Consider the following 23,166-nt stretch of genomic DNA (forward strand, 5'->3'; position numbering starts at 1 on the left):
CTCACCGTTTATAAGGATATAATTTACAGGATATTCATGGCTTTTGTGTATTATATAATAATATTATATATATTGAAGATTCCTTTATTTGTCAATACAGACTATATAGTTGTACAGCGTATCGAAATCGCGTTTCACTCAGGCCCCCCCCCATGGTGCATTTGCATAAAGAAAGAGACGGAGCATTTGTGGATACACATAAGGTGACAGGTGCAGGAAATAGTTAGTTTTTATAATGTTATATGTTTATAATGTTATTGTGTTAAGCACTTATTGCTTGTGGAAATAAGATTTTGCAGTGTCTAGCAGTTCTAGTTTGAATGCTGCGGAACCTCCTTCCAGATGGCAAGAGAGAGAACAGAGATTGAGATGGGTGAGAAGTGTCTTTTGCTCAGATATTTGCGCGGCACATAATGATAGATTTGGGAGATGGGTGGGAGAGGTTCTCCTATGATCCTTTCTGCAGTTTTCACAATCCGCTGAAGAGATTTTTGTTCTGCGACTGTGTAGTTTCCAAACTATAGCGTGAAGGAGCTGCAGAGAACACTCTCAATGGTGCCTCGATAGAATGTTGTGAGAATGGGAGGGGGAAGACTGGCTTTCTTTAGCTTCTGTAGAAAATGAAGGCATTGTTGAGCTTTCTTTGTGATAGAGTTGGTGTTCCTGGTCCAGGAAAGGTTGTCTGCCATATGCACTCCAAAGAACTTCACAGACGACCTTTCCTGGACCCGGAACACCAACTCTATCACAAAGAAAGCTCAACAACGCCTTATATATATATATATATATATATATATATATATATATATATATATATATATAAATTGTATGGCTGAATTCCAATGTGCTCAGGCGCTGCACTACATTTTATATGTGCAGGCATCATTTTGCCAACATTCCTTTTTATTACTGAATCTATCAGGGCTCATATTGAGAGCCACATTCTTGCTTTGAAAGTTAACCTTTTTTTTTTTTGCACGACCTGTATCTGAATTACTTGCCAGTGACTGAAGTGGAAATAGGTTAGAGTAGTCGGTTTCTTATTTATTTAATCTAGTCTGTTGTCCACTTGTCTGGAGGTCTTACGCTGCTTGTCTGTCATATTATTTAGGCCCCACAGATCTGTACTGGTTTATGTTACAACTTTAAAATGCAAATTAATAATTTGTATTCACACTGAAAAAAAAGTGCAACCATCAGAGATGCATTAGTGCCTTTTAAGTTCTTTATGTTGGATAACCTATTGTCTGCCATACTGTGAGCGATGCTTTATTCTAGAATTTTTGCCACTACAAAATAGTGCCATCTATTTTTGAAGTTGCTACAGTACAATAGTAAAAAATACCTGTTAGGAAAAATCATTAATTTTTATAATAAGGAAGTGATTACAATTTTTTTTAATTTTTCAGTAATGCAAAGGGACTCTTTAAGTGAATGTTCTTACGCTCTGCCTGTGATTTCCAGTGTAAAGTGCATCAATCCTCATTCAGGGCACCGCTTCCCCTAAAGCAAATCTTTAAACAATAGGTTCAAGTAGAGCACTTCAAAGCAATATGCTGTGAAAAAGTATTTATTCACTGACTACTATATACGACATGTTTCGGGCCATTCGTGCCCTTTCTCACACTTGAGAAAGGGCACGGATGGCCCGAAACATGTCGTGCCAATGCTGTTGTATTTCCTAGTCCATAAATCGATGTCCTCACATGTTAGAGCCTGACTGTTATCTTTTTGCTTTTAAAGGAGACCTGGCACCCAGACATAAAAAGCTGTATAATAAAAGTCCTTTTGAAATTGAACACGAAACCCAAATTCTTTTTCTTAGTAAAACATCCATACCTGTTATAAACACATTTAAAATTCTCAGCTGTCAATCATTTATTGCCTGCCCCACCTCTGTGCCTTATTCATAGAGGCGGAGCAGGCAGCTACTTTCACTATCCATTCTGTCACAGCACTCCTCACCCCCCCTTCCTTGCCGTCTAAATCTGTAATCTTAGATTTTGAGATAATGCAAAGCTTGCCTTAATAACAGTGTTTACAAAATGGCTGCTGCCTGCTTGTTGTGATTGTGAATTTTCAGACTGAAGGGAAAAAATAATTTATATAGTTTAAGAAACGTTAATTTGCTTGACTAACATGATAAAATAGGATTTGAAGTCATTTATTAGGGTAACATGTCCCCTTTAAAAGTAGAACAAAAATGGGTAGAAATGCTATATTTTATGTACTGAACTTATGTCAGCAGCTGAAAGTTAAAGAATCATAGAGTATATGCTGTGAATCATCAGAAAAAAAGATGTGGAGCTACTGGGGACATCTTTAGATCCACAGAGATTTACTGCTATATGGATATGGTTGCTTTGAGTTGGTTTCAGAACCCCAAAATACAATGTGCAGCATTTCTAGCCTACTTCTTTGTTAATCTAAATGTTCCCATTCCCTCGTATTATTATATTACTGAATTTAACAAAGTGGACATCTCTGTGTTTATAAAAAGGCCATCTTTAAATTCACACAAGATTTACACATCACTAATGTTATTTTCTTCTTGGATTAGCTTCTTTATAAACAAGGATGCTAAAACCAGATGTGTAAATTTAGCTGGCATTGGTAACCTTTTCCAGAATGCTGGGAGTTGTAAATCTGCAGCAGCTGAAGTTGAAGGTAGCCCTTCCCTAAAATTGATGTATCCAGAACTTAAAAAAACAAAAAAACATTCCTGTGGTGAATGGAATAGCATATTCAAAAGATTTGTTCAGGTTGCAAAAATGAAAGGTTTTGTTTAACATTTAAATAAAGGGCTGAAGCACTTTAGCTGGGTAATCATACTCAGAAATGCTGTGTTTGCACATTGTATCCTTTACCAAATAAAATACTAAATTGAATAACTCATAGATTCATCTTTTGTGGACAAGTTAACATCCGAACACAGAAAATAGGTAGGAGGAAAACATATTTATATCTTTCTTTCTTTCTTTCTTTTGCAGCTCAAACTATGGAATAAGTTCAGAATCTCCAACATTCCCTCACTTATATTTATTGAGGCCTCTACTGTCAAGACTGTATGTAGGAATGGACTTTTGTTAGTGAAAGATGACCCAGAAGGTAAGTAAGTAAGCATGGTCATGGCTAATAGTTATACTTATGGACTAATCATATTGCTATCAGTATAAAACCTTTACTTAGGAGCTTATAGGGAAAGTACACAGAAACGGAACAGTTTTTCAGCGTCTTTGCATGAAGCTAGTTTTTTTTAATTAAAATTAATTCTTTCATTTGATAATTATGAGTTACATGTATACAGCTATTTTTGGTTAGAGTATTTCATACCTTGAAACCTGGACTTCTCAGAATTCTCAATCCACAAAAGAGTATGTATGTATGTGTGTATATATATGTATATATATATATATGTATATATATATATATATATATATATATATATATATATATATATATATATATATATATATATATATATATATATATATATATATATATATATATATATATATATATTTTCAATGTGTGGGCACTATATATGTGTGGGTAGAATTAGTTAGTGCATTTCTTGTATATTTGTATATATATATATATATATATGTATATTTTGCTGCAGCCTGACACCAATTATTTATTCACTTCATGAAGTGCTTAATAAAACTCTTTTGGCTGCATATTTATTTTATGATGTTTATTTCCCCAGTATCAGTATCAGTAAGGACAGCCTTGCCATGCGCGTATGTGCTTATTTTTGCTCCATTATAACCACATTAAAGCTATGCAATATAGTAAAAAATGTTCTAGTAGCAGCTTTATAATTTTAAATACACACCCTGAGTTTCTGCTGATTATACATAAGGATATGTGTTCCTTGGAATTTCAGATTATTTACAAAGGAAAATACAACTTTTAAATGCATCCAAATGTAGTAAAAACTTTTGGGAGCCAAAGTTTCAAAATGATAGGTGCAATGCTTCTTTTTGCAGCCATGTTTGGGTACTAACCCATGCTCTGTCGCTCATCTCATAGACATGATTGGCTAGAACAGACTGTGTGTATATGTTGTACTAGGAATTGGAAATTTGCATTAAATCGCTACTGTTTTTCTTAGGTCTGGAGTTTCCTTGGGGTCCAAAACCTTTCTGCGAAGTGATTGCTGGTCCTTTAATAAGGAACAATAGCCAGTCACAGGAAAGCAGCACTCTGGAGGGGTCCTATGTTGGCATTTATTTCTCTGCATATTGGGTAAGTACTCCCACCTGAGCATTTTTAAATGCATTTGCGATAATAATAAGGAAAAAACACAGCAAGTCCAGTTGATTTGACTTATTTCTATAGATATACCATGACCTGGATAAATGAGAATCTTCACAAAAAACTTCAGTGGGGGGTCAGGTCCCAGGTATTCCAGTTCACTACAAAAAGGGCAGTTTGTGTCACAAGACGATATTGCTGCATAAGAATTATTCAGTGATATCATCCTTGGCTATGTGTAACATCTGCTAATTTGCTAGAAATATTCAAAAGTATTAGACATGGTGTTTTAGTGAACCTGTTCATTGTTGATTCTGCTATAGTTACACTAATAATGAGGACATTTCTTTTTATTAATACCTTGTTCAGTTTATCATCCGCATTGCTATAAGCTTTATGTAAAATATAGTGATGCACCGAATCCACTATTTTGGATTCAGGCGAACCCCTGAATCCTTCGGCGGAATACCGATCTGAATCCTAATTTGCATGTGCGAATTAGGGGTAGAAAGGAGAAAACATTTTTTTGACAAAAAGTCACGTGATTTCCCATCCCACCCCTTATTTGCATATGCGGATTTGGATTTGTTTCAGCCGGGCAGAAGGATATGGCCGAATCCTGCTGAAAAAGACCGAATCACGAACCGAATCCTGGATTCGGTGCATCCCTAGTAAAATATCAGGATTCTCTACATGTACCTTTAAATTCACTTCTGAAAATAGTAAAGCAAGAAGCCACCTACCGGTATTGAGGTATTGAGAAAGAGATAATGCTTTCACAGTTATGTAGATGTATGGTGGCCTTATTTATAAAAACTGCTATTACATCCGGACTGAAGTTAAACCAGTGACCTGGTGTTTTCATGCTGACTGCATTACCTCTAGTCTATCTGAGCAGACAGCTATGGTCCTGGTTCACTGGTATCTCTATATATAATTATAATTGCAAATAGGCATGGCTTGTTTTACCTGTTGCTGGTCACATGGGATCAGTGTAAGCCATTAGTCTGGCTATATAACCCCCTGTTCTACATTGACTCACTGGCTCTTGATCTGGTTTACTGTTCCTGACCTTTGCCTATCCTTGACCATTGCTGATTCACACTGACTCAACTACGCTTACTTTACTTTATACAAAAGTGTCGAAGTTGCTATATCTCTTTCCTTGAATGTAGTACTTTTTTAAGTTGTGTTTCTATTAGTCTTCCTTAATCGTTGGACCTCATTTCAGACCATTGGGTCAGGTAGAGGTAGCTCTTCTCATCAGTATCTGTAATATCCTCATAACCTGTAGTGCTACCATGTTTAGTCTAATGGAAGCTTGAGATAACTCCATTTATTGCACTATAATGGGAAGCACACACATACATAAATGCTAAATCAAAACATCAATATTTGGGTTTGATAAAAAAAAAAAATCATTGAGAAAGCAAATATGGCAGCTACTTTGGGCAAGGCAGGCAGGAGAGTATGAAAGTGCTGCAGAAAGCATTCACTGGCCAATTATTCTGTTTGCTACTAGAAGAGCAGAGCAGTAATTTTCCATTTATCAGTTTAATAGATCTCTTTTAAAACTCATGGGAATATGGTTTATGATAATATAGAAAAAACGTGGGGCTGAAACATTCTTCTTCAATTTATTTTCTATTACTTTAGCGTGTGCATGTTTTAAATATTATCCTTGTGGGGTTTTTAGCTATGGAATTTGTCAGTTCATTACCCTTGGTGTGTTATTGTACAGTTTTACACAAAGTTTAACTCTGTAAAAGAGTCTAATCAGCAAACATAACATAACATATAAGTATATGTTTTTATTGCTACTACTGTACAATGAAATCTGTTGCTTAATGATCAGGAATGTGAATTTATATAAACATGCAGCATTATTTGATGTGGATGTTTAGCTTACAAAATCATTTTAAATACAAAATCATAAGGAGAACTTAAATACCATTAGAAAGTTTTGCACTACGGTGTTACTAATGATTGCAGAGACATGTGCGACTTTCAGCTGTGACAGCTATGAAGGAGGAACTCGGCAGGCAGCATTTCTTTAGTGAGGAAAGACATCTGTATTTCACTATGCATTATAATACAAAAATCCATTGGTCTAAAAATTGTACTTTCCTCACCAAAATGTCGCCATTTTTATAATGACATTGTTAGTGTCAGATAGAAGATCTTGTTGCCATGCATGTCCTCTGCATCAGCCAATCAGCCTTCTTAATTCCCCAAAACCTTTCTGTTGGTGTAAAGCTAAACAATAGATACCATAAGGTTTTTTGTTTTTTTTTAAAGGCCTTGGATAAAACTGTTGGTGCTTACACTGATATGGATTTTATATCCAGAATATTCTAACTAACATTTTAGCAGAGGTGGAGAGTTCTTGATTTGCCATGCTGCTTCCAGTATATCTAAGAAATGTCATCAGTATTTGCTAGTATGGGACTCCTTATAAAAACCCATTATTCAGAAAGCTCCAGATTACAAGAAGACCCCTGCCAATAAAGCCTATTTTAGCTGATTTAAGGTATGGTAATCTAAATTTCAGAAATATCCCTTGTCCGGATCTCAAGCATTCTGCATAATAGATCCTATATCTGTGAAGGTGTATAGTCATATACACACATATATGTAAAAACTTGTCAATGAAGTCACATGAAGATAAAAATATATATGTTCATTAATATCCTTCTTAAGGATTGGAGCCCAAAACTGCACTGCATACTCCAGGTGAGGCCTTACCAGGGACCTTTAAAGAGGTAAAATTATGTTTTTATCCCTTGAGTTTATGCCCTTCTTCGGGCCTGGATTTGTGGTGAGGCCACAATTGAATGGGCCTGGGGCAAAAAATTTTTAGGGGCGGCATGCTGCCCAGTCGAATCTTAGAGCATCCTAGAGTGCATTGGGAATGCAGAGTTCCCCAACGCTATGGCACATGCTTTGAGCGGTGTGTGTAGGACCATGAGTTCTCGGGGTACCGCGGAGGGAAAACCGGCCCTGCCCTTTTTTATTGCTTTAATGGAAACAAAATGACACTGCCTGGAATTAGACAATTTGTTACAGTATCTACAAAGACCCCTAAATTCTATTCCATGAAGCAAACTCCCAACACACTGCCATTTAGTGTATAACTAGCAGTTGCACATGCGTGTACTATAACGCATTTTCATTTTAATTCATACAACTAACAAAGTCAATCATGCAGCTAATAACCAACATCCCCAGAGTAAATAAATTCATAAATATGTACATTTTTCTCGCATTAACATAAAACTCTATTTATGTTAATGCATGAAATTGTAAGTTGCGCCAACTCTTTAATCTAAACCTTCAACTTTGTGGTAACAATCATGGCCACCCATACTGTACAGCTTTATTTATCTGAATATCAATCTGTACATGTATTGTTAATACATTTGTGTATATATATATGGATTTGCTGTTGCAAATTGTAGACAATTGGCAGCTGTAACCAATGAAAATGTAAGACATCAGTTACTAACAGGTGTAAATTTGCTCCAATGAAATAACCCAAATCAGTCATTTGTTTTTGTTTTTTTATTTTGAATGTAATAGGCTGGTCAAAGGTTATTTGCTGATTAGGTGAACTTGGGTTCACGTTTGTGAAGTTGCATTTATGTGAGTGAGCAGGCCCTAATTTCAGCAGCAGGCATCACTCTCATTTTGTGTTCTCGTATGATTTGCCTTTAAGGGAATAACAACAATGACAATGTTTTGTGCAGCATAATGTTAATTTAACCTCTGAACAATCATTTTTGAGGTTACTAAGTATTAACAAAATTTAACCAGCCAATGAATATAACTGCAATGCAAACTTTGAAAATCCCTTACAGAATTTTAGTATGATGAAAAATACTTGTTTTTATTGTGCAGTGTCCTCCGTGCCGCAGTCTCACCCGCGTTCTGGTGGAATCATACCGGAAAATTAAGGAGTCTGGACAGAAGTTTGAAATTGTGTTAGTCAGTGCTGACAGGTAAGTTTGGGTTTTGATAAGTAAAGACATAAGCAGATGTAGTGTTATGTTTCTCGACATTTAGGCCTCCTAGGCCTGGCACAGCAGAACTGGGATGACTATGAGCTCATTCATTTTGCATGTTCTGGCTCAATCTTCTTACTTAGTGGTTGGTTCTTGTTAAATCTCATTTAATTACCTTGTAACACCCAGTAACTGAAAAGTGAATACATCTTTGCTTGGTTTTAGGCAAAGTGCTAACACACCCTAGCATGCTTCTATAAAATATTACATTCCAAGTCTTTTGTGAGGCTGTCTGGCCTTTGATGTATGGGAAAGGTTTCCATGCACTAATGACAGAGCCGAAATGATGGTGATGTTGGTCAGTTAATCAGGACAGGGGAAGCATTTTTATGTTTGCTGTTCCGATTCTTAAATTTCACAGGTTTACCCAAGAAATGTATGGATTAGGTAAAAATCATTGTACACTGTAAATAAAATTCACGTTGGCTGTTATTTCCTGGGTCTGTTGCAAATGGTTGGATGATGGGATCGTTTTTCCCATGTTGGTCTTCACTGTGTTTATTATTATTTTTATGGTGTGTGTTTGTGTTCTTATGTGCCTTCTGGCTGCCACAGACCCCCCTTGCCTGAGCTTCAAAGCATGAGTCTTGGGAGGGAACTGATCTGAATGTAACCATAAATCACATGCCAAGAATGACCAAGCACCTGCTGACCTGGGAGGCAGTGAATGGACAAGTGCAGAGGGTGCCGGTGTGTACTGAAAAGCATAGCTGAGGGTGCAGAGAATGAAAATTAACCTTGATTTTTCTATATTAATAGCAGGATGGTTGAACAGTGACTAAACAAAATGTGTCTATTCTTGATATAGCAGTGTCATGGTGAAAGTTCAGAATTAAGTGTGCCTTAATAGAGACTAGACTATTTAAGAGTTTGTTTTGCCCAGTAAAATAGCAGGGAGCCTCCAGGACACATGTGGCCCTCCAAGGAATATTTGAGGACCCTGACCAGGCCAAATGATCCACCGGCTTTTATATTTTTTTTGTATGACATCATGATTAATATAATTCAGACAAAAACATCTAATCCCACTGCTTGGGAAGGAATGTCCTAGATAGAGATGTAATCCCTGTGCTAAACTAATCATTGTGCTAAACTATGAAAACAAAGCAATACAAGGCGTCTGCACCATATTATTGTAGCTATTTTTACCAAAGGTAAAGGGTAGCAGTCTAAGAGGCTTTTCTGACATTTTTCTGACTGTCAGTAATTTTTTTTGGCAGACTATACCAAAATTGGTGCATGGAAACAGTTGGGCAGGGACATAGGCAGAGGGTGTTTGGAGAGGCTAATGATGTCCATCTCTCACTGACTTCAGTGGGAACACCAGTGGTGTAATTACCACTAACCAGGCCCAGATGCAGGATGTGCACCCTGGCCCTGTCCCCTCAGGTGCAAGGATCTCTGCAGTTGCACCCCTGTTAGTTTGCCACTGGGAACCATACAAAGTGTAGTTAGACAGGTTTGGGGAGCCTTAATGAAAATCAGCCCATGCGCAGGGACAAGAAACATGAACATTTGCATTCATTTTTATGAATAAAAAAAAAGTATTTTCTGTAAACACAAAAGAGAAGCTATCACATCTCATCTCAAAAAGTTTACCTAAACAGAAAAACACAAACAATCAACACATTATGTGTTTAAAGTTCTGTTTCTGTAAATATACATAATTAATGACAATGCTTTTATGTCCCTGAGCACTCTACAAGATCTTGTTGGTGTGAATACAGACCTTCAGTCCCTTATTTTCTTATTAAATCTAAAACCTGTTTCTTACTGCTGGAGTGCATTTTACGCAAAGACACATTGACAGAACTGCTCATTTGGCAAGGTTTCCAAAGAGCAGGCTTTTATTTTGAGACCAGTACACAGGCAAATAAGCTGCTGACTGATGTGACAACTCAGGAGCCCATATTGACCTGTGTATGGGCAGCTTACAATGCATTCTGGCAGTTTGTATTATGTCTGCAAGCCTCAAGCAGAACACTTTCTGTTAATGTAGCTGGTGTCTAGATTAGTACTTTAAAGTACTAGTAATTTTTTTAAATATATAAATGTATCGAAATCAGATAAAGGTGAAAGTAATGAGGAAGATGAGGGGTATTAATGCTTTTAAAAAAAAGTTACTGGTCTGTGAAGCTTGATTATTGGAGCTTTTTGCGAGGGCAGACAAAATTGTTTCTTCACTCTAGAGTTAATCAGTTTGTAACCAATGTTCTTGTAATTCGACCAAAAGTATGACTAATGTAACCAACACTTCGGAATAATTGCTGCAGCCAAGAATCCCAGCAATTTATTGTTCTGTGAGCAAGTTATCTTTAATTTAAAGGGATAGTCTAACTACAGCTTTACAATATATATTTGCTTTGATTTTTGTTTAAACAGAACATTTTGTTCACAAGCCCTAATGCGATTACACCCATAATGTTGGTTCTTGAGACAAAACCCAGAATTAAAGCCAACATATTGTCTAAATCAAATGCAGTGTTTATGAACTTTCTTGCTCTGTGTACCGCAGGTCCTTGGCTTTTGTAGACATTCTTGGGAGTTTTTATTGTTGCATAGATCTCAACAGGACATGTCAGAGACTAAATTCCTGCTAAATTTTTATGGAGACCAGATTAAATATTCCCCATACGGTCCAACAGGCATATTATCATGAGATATAGAGGCTAGTTGGAGTGACCATAACAAGGTATAGAGCTCTTGATTAAAAAGAGTCTGCCATGTCTGTAAAATCACATGTTAAAAGTTATTTTATTTAAACTATCAATTTATTTATATACAGCAAAGCGCTGGGCCACTCCTAGCCCTTGGCAAAACCAGTGACAACTGAAAGCACTGTAATAAGTGCAATACATTTAAATAATGGTGGAAACCTCGTTGAATCAGCTGGAATAACACTGTAAAAAATATGACTATGAAGATATTCATTCATCCAGGTCATGATATATCTAGTATAGGTAAATCTAAAAACAACTGGACTTGCTGAGTAATCATTGAAGACGTTTCACTACTCATCCGAGCAGCTTCTTCAGTTCAACTGTACCCCGGCGGTTTCAAAACACTTCACACATCCATTCATGCAACTCTCACAAGTAACACTTGTTTCTAGGAGTTGCATGACACATTGGATAATCCTATCACAGTAACTACACAGAATCAACACCTCTGTGAGTTTCAGATGTCACCTCTCTGAAGAGTTACAATGTGCCGTTGTGATTGGATTAGTGGAAGAGTTTATATGCCGAGAATTTCCCACACCAGTCAGTTGAACTGAAGAAGCTGCTCTGTAGTGAAACGTCTTCAATGATTACTCAGCAAGTCCAGTTGTTTAGATTTACCTATACTAGATATACTGTAAAAAATAATTAAGAGGCAGGACTTCCCCATTTTTTTTAGTTCCTTATCTCTTCCCACTTTCCCAACTGTCCCTGGATAGAAGCCACAGCATCACACGCTGGTGACAAATTTAGATATCATGACAATTATTTATGCAGTTTTTATAGGTTGAATAAAGGCAGTCTATAAACGTATTGGTGTTGTTTAACTTTGTATCTCAATATCATCAGCTGCACATCCATGCTATAGAAGCTTCATTTCTAACAGGTTTTAATTGTATCAAGTGTTATTTTGACAAAATTGAAAATTACTCAAGTGTAACAGTAGCATTAAAGTGCATCTTCTGTTTTATCATAATGCGCATGATTTTACTATGAAATCTCCTATTAATGAGAAACATTTCTTAAACTAACTTTTGACCCTGTTAAGGATTCCAGCCATAGTACAGAAGTTGGCACCAACCTTTTTGCCATGACTTTTCTGTGAGGACTGTACCATAATATGAGCCTTCAGAGGTGTGACCTGAACACATACAATTTACCATTTAGCACCTTGAAAGTGTTTTTGCTGTATCTTGTAAACCACGGAGCACTGCTCCATCAAAACAGGTTGAAGGGGCGAATTGGAACTTGCTTTAAGTTTCAGAGGAGCAAGTATGGTTGCTAATACCTTTCCGTATTGCATCAATGCACGCTTCTTTTTGCATCCAAACTAGTGCTTCAAACGTATGTATGTTTTTTTGTGAATAAGGCTTAGTGCTTGTGCATAAGCTTGGATGTTGCCAAGTAGAAATCAGTGTGCATGATACCAAACACCTCCCTGGCAACTAGTGAATTGGCTCTGCACAATACAGCATTAAGAAGTATGAAGATGAGGAAAGGTTTATTTTGAAAGCTTGCTCTATTACAAGTACAACTTGTTCCCCTAGAATGTGATGAATTTATGTCTCTGATTTTATGGCTATGATATAATGAAGTAGCTATATAATAAATGATTCTGTGTGTGCTTCATTTTAATGCATAGGTCAGAAGAATCCTTTAAGCAGTATTTTAGCGAAATGCCCTGGCTGGCTGTCCCATACAGTGACGAAGCAAGAAGGTCACGGCTGAATCGATTATATGGAATACAAGGTACACACTTGCTTGGATAATTTTAAAAAGCCTGGTGAAACATTCTGTCACATCATATAGCTATAATAATACAGTTTAGTAACAAAAATAAGTAATATAAATCTACCAGTAAGTTTTCTCTTGTTACATAGAACATGGAGCTGCCATATTACACTTAGGTTAGCAGATTCACTGTCCTGGTTAGCCCCCTGTCACTGGTTGTGCCCTTGTCTTCATCTGCATTTGCAGATGACAGTGGTAGAGCACTCGTTGGGCTGCAGGCTACCTGAAAGGACAACCAAGTAGAACCTCCAGGGTTTCAAAGAGGATATTTTGGGGGTGTTATTTTGTCATAGTACTGGCTCATCTGCGGGCTGTTACAGTAGACATGGTCTGCATACTGAGCTTAGGGGCCAACTCAAAATATACAATACACATATTTTCAGTTTCCCAGGTGCCCCCGGTCATGTGACTTGTGCTCTTGAGAAAGGGCACCACTCTGGGCCCGAAACATATTGTGTTAGCAAGTCTGAAATAAAACCTTACTTCAGCAGTAATCTGCTTTGTCGAGTGCTCTCCTTTCTACAATCCATGGCAATTTATCCAAGGCGAGCGGTACGCCTTTAAAGGATTGATGCACTTAGTCAATACACAGCAAAGGTAGCGCGCTGAAAGATTTTTTGTGCACTGATACATTTCAGTCACTCTTTACTGCTGCACTGCAAGTTGGAGTGATATACCTCCCTCCCCTCCAGCAGCCCATCACCAGAACAATGGGAAGGTAACAAGATAACAGCTCCCTGGTAGATATAAGAACAGCCCTTTGTAGTAAACATCCAGGTCCCACTGCGACTCATTCAGTTACTGAGTAGGAGAAACAATAGCCTGTCAGAAAGCAGTTACATAGTGCAGCACTGGCTCCTTCTGAAAGCACATGACCAGGCAAAATGACCTGAGATGGCTGCCTACATACCAATATTACAACTAAAAAAATACACTTGACGTTTTATATGGTAGAGTGAATTATTAATTTAAATACTGATAATTACAACATGGCAGCACAAAAAACAGTGCAACTAGCTTCAGAATTTAATAATTAGCCTTGTAGCATCAACTTATTTTACAGGCAAACCTCATTTTCTGCTTGATAATTTGCAACAACCCCTAAACTTAGCTTTTTAACAACTGCTTAGAGCCCAGTCAGCATGTGAGTTGACATCCTGGATCATTGCTGCTATTAAGAAGCTGAAACTTTAGGCTGGTGTAATATGTTCAGTAAAACAAAAATATATTTTTAGCCATATTCATTGTTAGGGTTTAGTTCTCCTTTAACAACTACTTAAAATTAGGGATGCTTTGAGTCTAGGATTCAATTGTGTTTGTCAGAATCCCAGTATCGTTTGTAAAGGTATTTGAGAAAAGCAAATCTGAACCCCAACTCTGCTCTCCTCTTCAGAGAAAAATGCACTGGCCCAGGGATGTTGAAAACGATTGGGCACCCAATTCATAATAAAGCTCAGAAAAACTGAAAGTGAAAAGTGTTCATATTTGGTTTGGTAATTGGCCAAATCTTTTGTGGTATATTTGGACAAATCCTGATGCACATCAGTGCTTAAAAGGCCAGTCTTGTTGCTGTCTGTCCATTAAAAAGTTATTTTTTTCTGTAGTCTGAGCTATTGTGTATGAAACCTGTATGACTGCTGATGTCCTATCATAGTTGCTGGAGGTCACTACTCCCAAGCTGTCTAAAGTATCTTGTCTTTTGACAAGTTGATTATTGCTCTCGGTTTGCTTGTTTTTCTCCTTTATTTGAAGTATTAATTGGCTAGGCCACGTCAGTGATCGGTGGCACAAGATACAAAGGGAGAAGGAGATTAATGAACTCAGGGCAGTGACAAGTAACAAAAAACTTGTCATTTTAAACATTATCTAAAGGTTTCTTAGAAGGACTTTGTGTATTTGCCAAGTCCTTCAGTGCTGGAGAATTCAGAAAAATCGGATGGTATTAGAATGTAAGAGGAACAACATGAGTGGCAAAACCTGGAAATTACTTACAGTAGCTATCTGTTAAAGTTGCCAGTGGAGAGTCATTTCACTATCGTGTATAGTTGGCTGTCTTTGTATGAGCTCAGACATGAAGGAGGTGAGTTAAAAGCTACTGTAGTGACTTACAATGTTAGTGATAACGTTAGTTTCCCATACATTTCAAGGAGAGAGGAAGACATTTCAAAAAGGAAATTAGGTAGATAATCTGGACTTCAATATCATGTGCATCAGAAACACTGACTATTCTGGGCTGTGGAGGTTTTATGGGCTTCGTAAGGAATAATATGTTTATCTGTACAATGGGATGGACAAATTTACTTGTATCCTGGAGCTTAGTTGGGTGTGCCCTCTTTTTAAGCATCATGACTAAAGCATGCCTTAATTATCAGGTGAAGAATAAAGTCTATATCAAATCCCATGCTAGCACATGTTTTGGGGATAAACTGTCAAAAGCAAAAATATGAGAAACAATTAATTTGACAATGATTGTATATCTCTAACAAATGAGAGCATTTTCAGGCTGAAAGACAATACTTGCTGCTAGTCTAAAATACGGCTGGTGCCAAATAAAGGTTTCACAGTGATGAATGGGGTCTTTCATTTTAATTTACTGTTCCAGTGGTGTTCTCTACCATCATGAAAGTTTTATACAATGTTCTCTTCTTACATATAAACTGTTCTGACTATAGTGTAGGAATCTGTGGCTCTTACTTCTGAAGGAATGATAAGAATGTGAAAGGAAGAGGTAGGCAAAGAACATTAGGATTCATTTTCCTTTTTGCATAGGCCATATTTAATTGAATATGATTGTTTTGTGAATGGTTTTCCCTTAATGTTTAATTATTACACTACTGTTCCCTTTGTTGATTTTTTTATTTTTTTTTGCGCACAGATATTTGCAATTGGGTCAGGCATAAGTTGTTTGGGTGAGCTTAGCAACTGTGCATGGTCATTGTGTATGAATATAGTGTTGACGGTAATTTTATGAATATAAATATGCACATGCCAAATATGTTCATTGCGCAAATCATTCTGTGCTGTGCAAAGTTTATACAATTAGGCCCATGAATATTTGGACAGAGACAACTTTTTTTTAATTTTGGTTCTGTACATTACCACAATGAATTTTAAATGAAACAACTCAGATGCATTTGTACTACAGACTGAAATGAAGTGATTGTGTTAAAAAAAGGTTTTAGTGCCTCACATTTTTATGCAATCTGTTCAACCCACTAAATTAAAGCTGAAAGTCTGCAGTTCAACTGCATCTGAGTTGTTTCATTTCAAATTCATTGTGGTAATGTACAGAACTAAAATTAAAAAAAAGTCGTCTCTGTCCAAATATTATATTATAATATTGTCCCAGTATTGTAATATTCCATCATCTGTCACTGAAGATTGAAATGCTGATGATTCCTATGGCTTTTGTTCACTTGTATGGTGTGTGCCCCATAGTGGAACTTCTAGAGCTACTGTCCCTTCTTTAATGCCTTCTGGGAAATAGTGTGCTGAGAGTAGAACATCTCTGTATTTAGGGGCTGTATCCATTTTCAGTCCTCTGTCTATGTAAACCTAGCTTCCATTAATATTAAACTTTGCTTTACATAATACATTTAATTTCTGCTCAATGATTCTGCTCTGCTCACCCAATCCACATGCAAATAAATCCATACATAATATGCTTGCATATTAAATAATTCATACTGACAAATCTTTAGAAACAAAATAAAACGAAATAAAATAAATTCACAGTATAATGCATGTTACGTTCAGCAGAAAGTAGGTACTAGCTCACACAAACCATTCTCTGGCTGTATTCTCATGGTTGCACCTTAGGATGCTGTGGCACCAAAGGGCAAGCAATGTAGCTGATATCTAATAAATGTCAGTTTTATTCCTGTAATAATCAATTCCATGCTAACCTCAACGGTAACATGTTTAAGATGGAAGATAGAACAACTGTTTGCCTTTTAATGTGGGGTTAGAAGGCAGGGCCGCCATCAGGAGGGGACAGGGGGGAGAGTTGTAGGGGGCCCCGAGGGTAAGGGGGGCCCAGCCACGCCACACTTACTTGATTAGCCGGCCCCCCCATCTTTGGGAGAGCTGCTGACTTTGGGAAGGCATGGACGTTTAAGGGGCCCTGGCCACCAATTTTCTTATAATGTGGGGGGGGGGGGGGGGGGGGGGGCTGGCCACCAATTTTGGCCACCAATTTTTTTTTCTCATGTGGGGTCCTAGCCACCAATATTTTTCAATGGGGGGGCCCTGCCACAAATTTTTTTTTATGGGGAGGGGGCCCTGACCACCAATATCTTTTTATTAACATGTGGGAACCCTGGCCACCAATACTTTTTTTTGTTTTTTTACTGTGTGGTGGGGGGAGGGCAAACCTGTAGGTGGGGCTTGCGGTGGGCGCAGCCCAGGGGGCCCAGGAAATGTATTTGTATGGGGCCCTGCGATTTCTGATGGCGGTCCTGTTAAAAGGAACACACTGTGCTATGGGTGCATGCATTTCGCCTATGTTATGTGCTGCTTTGTGGCACAGTGAGTACAAAGGAAAGACTGCCCATTATTTACATATGGGATCCAAAGTGGTGGAACGCATGAAAAAGCCAACATAAGGAAATGCACAAGCCCTGAAGCTCACTGTATATTGGACCTTACCTCTAGAGTGTAGCCATGACAAACTGAAGTATTGAACTGGCCTAATCATAGTATTGACTTGAACCAAGTAGAGATGCTATGGCAGGAAGTGGAATGAGCAGTTCAAGCAGAAAAACTTACTGATATATCTGGATTCAAGCAGTTATATAAAGAAGAATGGACTGAAATCATTCAACTACAATATGTCAAGTTATAACAGTTGCAATTATTGCTGCTCAAGTTGGTGCAATTAAGTTTAAAGGGGCAGTTCATTTTTCACATGTATGAGATTGGTGTTGGATAACTTCATATAAATGCAGTTCTAATTAAAAAATAAACAACCCCTTTTTTTCCACGTTCCGTTTTTGTCTAATATTACCTTTTATAGATCTTGAAGATCAGAAACCATTCAGTATGACAAATGTGCAATAATCAGGACAACCAGGAAGGGGCCAAATCATTTTCTACTTTGCTGTAAAATAGTTTTACAGTTAAACATTCTTTAAAAAAGTATTTTTTTTCTCTTTGCTATTGGTATGGCGCTCAGTCGAACACATGGCTTATGTGGAAAGAATGTATCCACCGTGCATTGTGCGATTCTACCACAATGGTCAAATCCATCTGTGACTGTTTATTTGACATGCGGTTAGGCAGTTTTTGTGCTTGCGAAATTCATTGTACTGAGATTAGAGACGGCTTTGAGAGTAGGAAGGAAAGATTATACTACAGGCGATTTGTAGCCATTTGATTTAAAGTATTCGGGAAGTTGCAAAGAAAGAAACATGTCCAGAATCCTGTAATGCTGACATAGTACCTCCTGAATCAAGACGGTGTTTACACGAAATCTGTTTAATGTTTGTGCACTGATTGATAGCGAAAGTGAATTATTCCATTGTTATACTCTGTTACTTTAGTTAGCTGCAAGCTCAATTTTATGAAACTTTTGTTCAAACAGCAGATAACTGGACCATGTAAATACACATTTCTTTAGCGCAGCTGCATTCAAATTCCTGCTCGGGATGTATTGACATTGAAATAATGAGGAGAAAGTTTGCTGAAAATGTCGAGCTGTGTTGAACTTTTGTACTTCTAAATCTCTGTGTCGATAAAAACGAAACCTCAGAACAGATTACAATCAAAATTATCTGTACTGGTGCTTTCATATCAAATTAAAGCTTAATGGCCCATATGTCCTTTTCAGGATAATCAAATTCCTACATTGCATTAACTGCTGGAGCACATGCCTGTCAATGAGTTCACCAACTTCCAGTCCTCATTGTTGCATTCTGGTTCCTGTTAGAACAAGACCATGTATTTGTATAGTTATCACGCTAAGGAAGTCTGGGAAAATCAATGAAAGAAACACTTAAAAATAAGCACTATAACCTCATTTTGTTGCGGAAATGTCCTGTCCTGTAGTTGCAGGGCCTGCTTACATTATTATTAGGCCCATGGCACAATTCCTGTTGCGAGGATAAGGAAGTTTGAAGCTAGACCAGCCTGAGAGACAATAGCAGGGTTTAAATTGCAAGCTGATTCTCCATTCATAGAAGCTTAAAAAAAGGCAAAAGGAAAATATTATACATTCCAATCCTAATATTTATATTAGAAATATCTTAAAGCGCAGTGTGCAGATTTACAGATGTACTTCCGTTTGTTCATGCCGGTCTGTAAAGCCTTCTGTAAATGGAAGATCAATATGTGAGGCATCATTTTCTGGAGTCCATTGTGTACTGTTACTGTACAGCTCAGATTGCAAAACATGCCCAGATTTGATCCACCAGTTTAGATTTAGAATCATTAATTAAATTCTGGTGCATCAAGGATTGCCTGTTTGGACATAACATCAGTTAGATGAAAGTGAAATAAAGAGAAACCACAACTGTGTAGTTACTCTTGTCTTCCTGTTTTTCCAAATATTTGGTCGTTATCCAGAACAAACAGAACAATACAAAGATGGTTATATATGTGTATAACATACCTGGTTTGCCCATGCATGGCCATTTTTACTTGTTCCCACAAACTGAATTAAATGTTTCTTAGGGTTTATATTAAAGTGATACTGACACTATAAAACTACTTTTTAAAATATGAATGTACATTAAAAGTTACCTATAGATCATGTTGATCGTTTTTGGTTTGGTTTGTTTATCTAAGTTATTGTTAGTTGAAGTTTCTAGACCTGACTGTTTTGCCAACCTGACTGTCCCATCTCAGCCAGTCAGTTAGTTTCCATTGCTAACTGACTCCTGCTGCACAAATATGGCAGCCCACAGGGAGTCAGATGTAATGTAAAAGCTTTGAGCAAATACTGTATGGCAAATTCTATGGTAGATGTAAAAAACAGTTACATTTCTGGTGTCAGTATCTCTGACATAATTGTGTTTGCATAGTGGCAACTGCACAATGGTACACCTTTACTTACCGTAGTATGGTTGCCACTTGTAAGTCTAGATAAAGGACGTAAAGAACATAACCAATATGTAGGTTTATTGAGTTCAGCCCTTTACAAATTCTTTCACCTTTACCTCAACAGACAAAATACTTTTGTTGATTACTTGTTTTTACTACATTAATTCAGGCAGGTCATGGAGAATTATGGAGCTCCATACTACTAAGTTATCAGGAACCTTGTGCCTCACCCAATTCGTTAATTCACTGGACCCATTTACACATGCCCCTGATTCACGCCAGACATCCATTGTACTAAATCCTCCCATGGTCCACCCAGACCTCAGCTACTGCCCCACAAGCCATGAAGTCATGCCTCCTTCGTTTTCCACTAATTATGTCTCTTGTGGCCTCCTCTGCCATGGAGCCCCTGACTTCAATACTCTGGATTCAGCTAAAAGATCATTTCTGTTGTTTTAGGTTTCATTCTTCAACCTTTTGTCTTGCAGGTATCCCTAACCTCATCATATTAGATCCCAAAGGCGAGGTGATTACAAGGCAAGGGCGTGTAGAAGTCCTCCGTGATATTGACTGCAAGGAGTTTCCATGGCACCCAAAGCCTGTAGTAGAGCTGACTGAATTAAATGCAGTGCAATTAAATGAGGGACCCTGTCTTGTTCTCTTCGTAGGTAAGGAGATTACAATACTTGCACACATCCAAGATCTGTAATTTACAAGCACAGAAACCAAGTGCATAAATTAGTGCAGTCTTGTTCTGCACACAGCAACGTCTCTTTATTATATTCTCCATCCACATATTTTGTTTCACAGGGGTGCTAGCTGGCTATCAAAAAAAAAAAAAGTTAAAAGAAAAAAGGCAGCTGTGCTTAATAGGCTGTTTGTCTAGGTATGTGCAGCAGGATGAGCAACTGCGGATCAGAACAAGAAATGCAGCTGCAGCAGTTGGTCCCATTTCCCAGCATGGGGTGGGGGAGCCACAGTCTTTAGCTATAAGAAACCTGCTACATTCTGCAGCTGTAATGCTGGTGGACACATTAATGGTATAACAAATTACCCAAAGGGCTCTCTAGACTCATCTTTGATGGGTAGCTGATACCTTAATGTTAACAAGAAAAGCAAATGTATAGATGATGGAAGGACCTTGTCAATGGACACACTCAATGGAGTGTACTGAATGGGGATAATCTACAGTACTGACAGTGTCCATGAACATCTCTTCCCAAATAAAACTACAAGGGACTGTGAAACCACCAACATCTCATGTGCCATTCTCAGGTTGCTAGGTTATTTGACAAATTGCCGGAAACATTTTTCTTTTTCATTAAGCACCTTTCAGAATATTGCCCTGGCCGGTGTCCAATGAATGAATAGAGCTTGTTTAGCAGTTACAGTATCACAAATACAATAATAAATGTCACGAAACCAGCAAACCCACCCACAGCCAGGGAAACAGGCCAGTATTTTCTGTAGGCTGCTTCCTTTATATCCGCTTGCCACACATAACGACAGTGCTTTGCACAGTTACAAAGTCTTTTCACTAGTAACCAGAACAGTGATTGTGTTAGAATGTGTTTTTTCCTTTTGTTATGGGCTACTTAGGATTTCATGGGAAGACATCGGGTGTTGAGCCTGGGAAGGGAAATGATTCTCATGCTTCCTGTTTCCCTACTGAGAGCAAAGATCCAGTGCTATAGAAAGTAGTAGGCAAGGAAGAGCTGGCAAGGCTTTAACTTGTTTACACACACATCTCAGCTCAACAATTTAGAATAAATGGACTTAGTTTGTGATTCCGTGTTCTGCTTCCTTTTAATAATTCTTTTAATGCACTCAGTCCTTAACCTGATTTTCTAACACTACAGGAGCATTTTTGTCAAGTCTGCCAGCTTTTTTATTTTCTTACAGTAATGCCTGTAATCTTTAAATACGTAATGGGGATCTCCATCCAAAAACTACTTTTGGCACACGAAAATAAAATGTAATTGTAAGACACTTTGTAAATGACAAGCAGCATATATGTATCCCTTTCTGTTTTCTGGTTCTGAAACCATTTAGCAGATGTATGTTAATCAGCTGCCTTATGCTACATTGTTTTAGAACAGTGATCCCCAACCAGTAGCTCGTGAGCAACATGTTGATCCCCAACCCCTTGGATGTTGCTCCCAGTGGCTTCAAAGTAGGTGCTTAATTTTGAATTCCTGGCTTGGAGGCCGTTTTGGTTGCATAAAAACCAGTTGTATTGCCAAATAGAGCTTTCTGTAGGCTGCCAGTTCACATAGGGACTACCAAATAGCCAATCACAGCCCTTCGTTGGCATCCTCAGGAACTATTTTCATGCATATGTTGCTCTTTAACCCTTCTTACATTTAAATGTGGCTCACGGTGAAAAAGGTTGGGGATTCCTGTTTTAGAGCATATAAACAACCAAACAGATACTGAAACCAAACTGATTCAGCTGCACCTTTCATTCTAGCAGTGAAGCCCTTGCCAGGTGTGAATTCAATATATTCAGCCAGACATTGCCCCATTGCATTTACCAACTCATCACTCTTTAGGCAAAATAATTTTCTCTACAGAGATGGTATTGGCTTCCTCTCACTGGTAATATTATAAATTGCAAACACAACGTTCCATTGTTCTTATTTTGGTACCATAAAAGTTTTCTTGCATCTATCTTGCAGCATTGGAGGGATAGTATTATTCCTATTCCACTGCGCAGTGCAAAGACATTTAGCTAAAAGGCAGTAGTAGAATTAATGACCAAATTTTATATTCTGTGAATCTTGAGAATATCCATGTAATGGCTGAACAAAATGTCTTTCCATGTTTTTAGATTCAGAGGATGAAGGAGAGTCAGAAGCTGCAAAACAACTTATCCAACCCATAGCCGAGAAAATAATAGCACAGCATAAAGCCAAAGACGAGGATGCACCACTACTGTTCTTTGTCGCAGGGGAGGTAAGTGGCCAATAGTGATTCTCAAGGTAGCTCTGTAGTAACATCTTAGTACACTTTCAAGGCAGTATTCCCCAAGGTGTGTTTCTGCCCCCCCCCCCTTTGTAAGGTACATAGACTGAAGGCAAGTATACGTTAAAATTGTGGTTGGTTGATGACGTTTTCATACGTCAGTGCCTTGTTTTCGTTCACTGTGAGCGCATTGTATATCTGAGCAACCTATTTGAGCACATGAACTACAATGCATGTGCTTCATGCATTTGAAGGCATCTTACAGCATCCAAGTACTTTCGGCACAGTTGCAGTATTTGTACTGTGTTTATCATACTCCCCACTTCCAATCC

At 37.8% G+C, this 23,166-nt stretch overlaps 1 protein-coding gene across 1 annotated transcript in view; it reads left to right on the forward strand.

Moving 5' to 3' along the window:
- nxn.S (nucleoredoxin S homeolog) overlaps nucleotides 1–23,166 on the forward strand; it is an 81,114-nt gene that overhangs the window by 51,874 nt on the left and 6,074 nt on the right. The window contains exons 2-7 of the mRNA NM_001092692.1: nucleotides 2,991–3,108; nucleotides 4,118–4,251; nucleotides 8,158–8,258; nucleotides 12,684–12,790; nucleotides 20,359–20,538; nucleotides 22,701–22,825. Of these exons, the coding sequence (NP_001086161.1) occupies nucleotides 2,991–3,108; nucleotides 4,118–4,251; nucleotides 8,158–8,258; nucleotides 12,684–12,790; nucleotides 20,359–20,538; nucleotides 22,701–22,825 (765 nt within the window). The remainder of the gene's footprint in view (nucleotides 1–2,990; nucleotides 3,109–4,117; nucleotides 4,252–8,157; nucleotides 8,259–12,683; nucleotides 12,791–20,358; nucleotides 20,539–22,700; nucleotides 22,826–23,166) is intronic.

The sequence above is a fragment of the Xenopus laevis genome, chromosome 2S, assembly GCF_017654675.1.
Source record: "Xenopus laevis strain J_2021 chromosome 2S, Xenopus_laevis_v10.1, whole genome shotgun sequence".
NCBI classification, from domain to species: domain Eukaryota; kingdom Metazoa; phylum Chordata; class Amphibia; order Anura; family Pipidae; genus Xenopus; species Xenopus laevis.